The sequence below is a fragment of the Acomys minous genome (genome assembly GCF_964271855.1).
Source record: "Acomys minous genome assembly, chromosome: 5".
NCBI classification, from domain to species: Eukaryota; Metazoa; Chordata; class Mammalia; order Rodentia; family Muridae; genus Acomys; species Acomys minous.
The window spans coordinates 82,396,282-82,402,883 of NC_140494.1; the positions used below are offsets into that span (position 1 = coordinate 82,396,282).

The following is a 6,602-nucleotide window of genomic DNA, read 5'->3' on the forward strand; positions in this document are numbered from 1 at the left end:
CTACAGAAACTTAATGTGCCAGGGTGCATTGGTACCCAGGGTGGACCTCTCTTTTCTCTGAGGAGAAGAGAAAGGGAGAATGGGGTGGAGGTATGTGGCACAGGGAACTGAGAGGAGAGTAACCAGGTGCTTTGATCAGAATCTAATGTGAGTAGATAAATAAATTAATAGAGAAAAGGTATGTTGAGCTCGTGTTATTGCATTTCACAATAACTATTTGCTTATCCTTATATGTCACATGACATTTTTGTGACTGTCTGAACCAAATCATACAAAACATTTAAATGCATTCTTGGAAAAGTACTCATTTATACCTATCTAAATGCTAAAATTTTAATCACATATTATTTTTGATCTGTAGTAGAGACTTACCTATTTTCTGTATCCAGAATATCTGATGTTTACACCAAAGAGTTTAAATTATGTTTTGAAACTTGCTTCTCCTTCCTCTTCCCCTCTTCCTACTCCTCCCCTTCTCCTCTTCCACCACCTCCTCTTCCTCCCTCTTCTTCTCTTTGTCCTCCTCATATTCTTTCTCTTCTTCTTCTTCTTCTTCTTCTTCTTCTTCTTCTTCTTCTTCTTCTTCTTCTTCTTCTTCTTCTTCTTCTTCATCCTATAAAAATCTAATAAATTTATTACCATGGAAGTATATGTAGGAAAATAAACCAACAGGTTTGGCCTGCTTTGTTCGAGAAAACTTTTTATTTTAAATGTTTCACATATTTATACAATGTATACATCCATCAACCACTGAATCTCTTTAATTTTTCTTAGAGTCCTTGCATCATTTCCCTCTTAACTTCATATAATATTTTTAATTTTTGTTAATAATGCACTGAATTACATTAATATTCACCAATTTCTAATGAGTAAGTAATCATGTGAAATATAATATTTATAGAAACATGAACTTGTTTTTCTGGGTCATGCACACTCACGTTTGGATGCAAAAATGAACCGCCTCCTATCTTCTTTAAGGGGAGAGCATTATTTTTGCTTCAGCAACTTTTAATTGTAGTGTGTGTATGTGTGTGTGTGTGTGTGTGTGTGTGTGTGTGTGTGTATTAAATTCAGGTAGAGACAAATAGAAAGGGGTAGGATAACTAGAGATCCTAAAAGGAGTTTTACTTCTGGTTAATAAAAGTTATTCACACAGACCAGACACAGACTGAGTCTTAAACAAGAGATACTTCAGTTCTTACAAAGTTGAACATCCACATTTAAACACTTCTGAGGAAGAGATTTAGTCCCATATCACCAAATTGCACACTTAGTTAATGAGGGGCCTTTAGCAGGGGACTATTCTCACATTGTCTTTAATTCTATGGCAGCAAGTATACTGGGGATTATTTGGCCCTATTTTGTTTTGTTGTTTTTTCAATGATAATTTTTATTTTAAAGGTTTCACATATCTATACAGGGTATATATTCATCAACCACTGCTTCTCTTCAATTTCTCTTAGAGTCATGCAACCATTTTCCACCTAACTACATGGGTTTTTTTCATAATTCTTATTAATAATGCACTAAAATGCTCACCATTTTTACATGAGTCATCTCCTTAGAAATGAAAAATCTACCAGTAACTCTGTCTCCAAATTAGAGTCTCCATTTCTCTGTCAGCAGGCATCACCTCCCACTATCATTTCAAGTTTGATCATAGTTTAAGGAGGCACATACTTCACCATTCTGCCATTTTTACTGTCTTGCTTTCAGCTGCTCTTGTGTCAGCTGGTAAACACAGCTGTGGTGAGTTGATTTCCTGCCCATACTTCTGTGTTTGATAGCATTCCTTCTAAGCCATTGTGTTTTTCCATTCTTTCAGAACTCTCCATTGGGATATTGTCTGCATCTCAGGTTTTGGAATATTGACTTAGAACACACATCTTCAGCTGAGCACTCAGAGAGCTTATACTTGGCACATCCTCTAGTTATGGTTCTCTACATTAAACAATATAAACTTCAAAAATATACCTCTCCAAACAAAATAAGAAGAGCATGACCAGTTTCTTCTGATTTGCTTCTTTGTGGATGCTGGAGTGAAAGAATGTGTTAGCTCTATTAGCCCTATTAGCTCCAAGAGCTTGTATTAAAGTAAAGAAGTTGAAGTGAGTATGCATTCATAATGCCACAGCATGCTTGAAATTTACATAAAATTTAACACTATTAAATTTCTGGGCTCAAGAACCTAGAAATCCCCCACAGGTGGCCTGAACTTTACCATTACATGATATCAGTTACTATCGCTATGACATGTACACAAGATCATAAGAATTACTGTTCCTACAAGGGAGTATATGTTTCTCTTTCATAGTGTTTAGAAGGGAAGTAAAGACCATTTTATTGCAATTGAAAAAATCCAAGAGAAATTGCCTGTTCTATATCACTGGGGTTTCCTGGGAGAGGAAATAGTTAAGTAAAAGATAGGAATTCATGCTGTTTTAGTCATAATTAAGTATCTGAGCAACTGTAGGTCTGCTACTAACTCTTTAGAGAGAGTAACAATTTCATAGATGTCAGAGCATGCAGGCTTACAATTTTTACCAGAATCAAAATAAGAGATTAAAAAAACAAAATTTTTTCTTCTTAAAATTCAAACTTGAAGAATTCAGTAGAGTGTGAATGTTACATCATTAATAAGTAAGCAACTCACTACTTACACATGGGAATTCTATTCTATTATTATCATTAGTAGTAGTAGTAGTAGTAATAGTAATATTAGGGGTAATATTAGTATGAGTAATTCTCCCACTACACAAAAACAAACATCCCCAAAAGGAAGCCACTGAAGAAAGTCCTTAAAACTGTGATAAAGACAAGGATGGTGATAATGCCTGCAATCCAAGCTCTCAAGGAAGCAGAGGCATGTTAGTTATTGAAAGTACTATTTTTCTTCAATGAGTACATGGAAAACCCAAATTAGTTTTTATATATTATGCCTTTGTTTTATGGGCTGCTACAAAATTGGGAAGGTAGACCTGGGGAGAGTGAGAAGCAAGTATGATTGACATGCATTATATGAAATTGGCAAATTATCAATAAAAGTATAATGTTGAAAATTTATATTAGAATTACATCACTTCTTCCAGTTATTCATTAAATAAAAATTTTCTTTATCCTGTTGCCAATTATTTTTTTAGTCACTTTATATTTACTTCTGAATGACTTTTTAACCGCTTTTCTTTTGTTTGCTTGGTGTATAGTCTTATGAGTTCTGTCATATTTGAACTTAACTTTCATTGTGGGGTGGTGACAATGCCTTAATATTTATGTTAATATGATATACTTCTTTCTCATTGGGTATATTTAACTTGGCATCCTAAAATTCTATAAGTTTGTCATAATTTCAAGAATTTTTTGTTTTCTCAATGGCTTTTGACATAAGGACACTCTTTCACATTTCTATATTCCAGCTTTCTTTGTTACATAGTCTCATATTCACACCTATCATTATGTACAGTTTAATCAAGAATGAAAATTACCTGGTATATCAATATATAAGATTCATGTATTCAGTTAAAAACATAATAAGCAATCATAGCTACACAATCAGTTGAAAAGCTACATGTAGATGCTTAATGAAAGTTATCAGAGCAATATGTATTATTAAAAAACAGTTTCTAATATATTTCATACAGATTAAAATAAAATATTTCACTTTAGTTGTGGATTTTACATATGCATATAATAAGCTTTCATAAAATCCACCCAACTATTTCCCTTCCAAATTTCTCCTTATCACAACATCACTTTTCCATCTCTAGAGCATGTATTCTCTGTTTCTTTAAAAGACCTAACCTGCTTAATGGTTCCTTGTACGTGCAAAAATGTAGTGTCATAAACTGAAGCACTGCTACTGACTGAAAACACATCTTAAAGACAAAAAATAAACTGTATATGCACATAAGACCTCCATTAAGTCTAGTACAGGGCTGTAATATGACAGTTATTCCAAAGTTAAGACTTAATGTAGCAAAAAGAAGAGCTGAAATGATATGTCTTTGACATCATACTGCATCTCAAATCTAAATTTCTCCTGAATGTTGAAGTCAGCTTTGACCTTACAGGGTAAACTGAGATGGGGTGGAAAGTCAGCAACTGGGGACCTGTACAGATGGTAGCTGGTACTGATCGTACCTGGTGGCTGGTAAAGTGAAGGAGAAAACAACAAGCTGCAATCTCTGATTGCAAATAATACTATCAAACAGGAAGTTTTGTTTCAGCTGTATCCACACTATGTACAGGTTATCAACCGTAATTCTTAGAAATCAACAGAGAAAATATAGCACCATGACAACTGTAAATTTAGGATGCATTTTGTGTATTGCGGATAAAGCAACTGCTTTAAGAACTAAAGTAATATGTGGAGATTAATCCAGAATATATAGGTAAGCAAACTTTACATGAGTTAAAGTACAAAAAGTCATCATCACACATTGCAGTCATTTTAGTCACTACAAAAAAGTGGAGCATTTTGTCATTAAATGTCTTCTTAATTTTAATTTCTCTAAAATGTTACTTGGGTACCACAGAACACATCACATAAAATAAGTGAGTCTACCAGCAAGTTTCCTCAATGCTTCCTTCATTTCTCTGTTTCTTATACTATATATAAATGGGTTAAACAAAGGAGGAACCACAGTATACATTACAGATGCAATTGCTGAGTTTTTGTGAGAATCTGTCACTGCAGAACTGATAAACACTCCCAAACCTGTCCCATAAAACAAGGAAACAACAGACAGGTGGGATGCACAAGTAGAAAAGGCTTTGTGCTTTCCTCCTGAAGATGTCATTCTCAAGACTGAGGACACAATGTAAATATATGAACAAGCAATTCCACAGATAGGACCACCCCCAAAGACAAAAGCTGCAACAAATATCAAGAGATTATTAAGGAATGTATCAGAACAAGCAAGCTTGATAACCTGAGCCAGCTCACAAAAAAAGTGTGGGATTTCTAGGTCCGCACAGAAGGAAAGCCTCAAAACCATCAGACTGTGGAGCAGGGCATCCATAATGCTAAGGAAAAGTAAGAGTAGAACCATCAGGACACAGCAAAGAGGGTTCATGATGATCGTGTACCTCAGGGGTTTGCAAATGGCCACATAGCGGTCATAGGCCATCACTGCCAGGAGATAATTTTCCATTTCACCAAAAATTGAAACAAAGCAGATTTGAGACAGACATTCGACATAACTTATGCTGTCGTCCTCTGCTTGGATGTTCACCAGCATTCTGGGTATCGTCACTGTGCTGTAACAGATGTCATTAATGGATAGAACAGAGAGGAAGAAGTACATGGGAGTGTGCAGTTGGGAGCCTGAGCTGATGGCCATGATGATAAGCAGGTTTCCCAGAACTGTGGTGAGATACATGCAGAGGAACATGGTGAAGATGAGAGGCAGCAGTTTGTGATTGTCTGTCAGTCCAAGCAGGTGGAATTCTGAAACCGCTGTTTGGTTTTTCAGCTCCATATTTTTGGTTTGATCTTTGAGATGAATAAAAGAAAAGATAATTGAATTCACAAACACCTGTGACAGAAAAACCTAAGTAGAAAAACATTAGAAGAATATTGACTACATACTATTCTACCTACATTTTATTTTACACGCACCTCATGTTGGTCATAGTGTTTAAAGCACTGCCAAAACTTCTCCCCACAGTGTGAAAAATCAAGAAAATACTGTAATATTTTGAAGAGAAATCTTTATTGAGAAGGGATACATTTCTCAATGGAGAAAAATGAGACCTGTAGTTGTCCAGAATATGAAACCTAGTAAATGAAACCTTGGTTAATATTGAGTTAAATTCATGTGATTATTTGACAAAAAGAGTCAGATCAAAAGCATCTCTTTCCTAGTCACTCTTTCCCATTCACTTTCTTACTCCTGTTACTTCAGGATGTACTTTTCATAATATATTTGCCTTAGGGGTTTTTAAAAAAGAAAATTGTATTGATTCTCTGAATTTCCCATCATGCACCTCAAGCCTGCCCCTCTCACTCTTCCCTCATATCCACCACCCACTCTTGCAATCTCCTCCCACCCCAACTGAGAAAAAATATTTCCTTGTGAAAGCTGATGTGTGTCCCAGTTCGTCCTACAGTATTTCCTTTTTTCCTATACTTCTTTGTTTGCAAGTATTTGTTACAACGACTCATTGGTCTAATATAAGACCTTAGCTTGTCTGCTAATTATCAATACTGGAACCACACTGAAATGCCTTTTGGATATCCTATTGTTGCCCTGTGTTATAATGATCCTATAGTTTTGGATCTATAGGACTGGCCCCTTCATGAACTCCAGCAGTTTATTGATAGGGTAGATGTTCAGGTGGGTCAAATCAAAGTCCTGGGTCTGAGCTTGAGGGGTATCATAGATGGTCAGCCTGGTGGCCCTCATGCTCTCAGGTAATCCAGGCCAGCTTACCTGCAAACTTGGTCAGCTCTATATTGCTGTCCATGTGATGTGCATGGCTTGCTCTTCGGAATGTTGGAGCTGGTGAGGGATATAACCTGTTATCCCATTCTCATAATCCGTGGACCATTTCTCCCATCTGCCAATGATGGTGAAGGATGACGAAGGGGAGGGGAGGATCTC

At 35.9% G+C, this 6,602-nt stretch overlaps 1 protein-coding gene across 1 annotated transcript; it reads right to left on the reverse strand.

Annotated features, from left to right (window-relative positions):
- Positions 1-4,538: 4,538 nt before the first annotated feature.
- Positions 4,539-5,477, reverse strand: LOC311598402 (olfactory receptor 7G2-like; the record flags this gene model as incomplete). Its single annotated transcript, XM_084783458.1, has 1 exon — positions 4,539-5,477. One exon carries the CDS (start codon positions 5,475-5,477, stop codon positions 4,539-4,541), a length of 939 nt encoding a protein of 312 aa, XP_084639584.1.
- Positions 5,478-6,602: the final 1,125 nt, after the last annotated feature.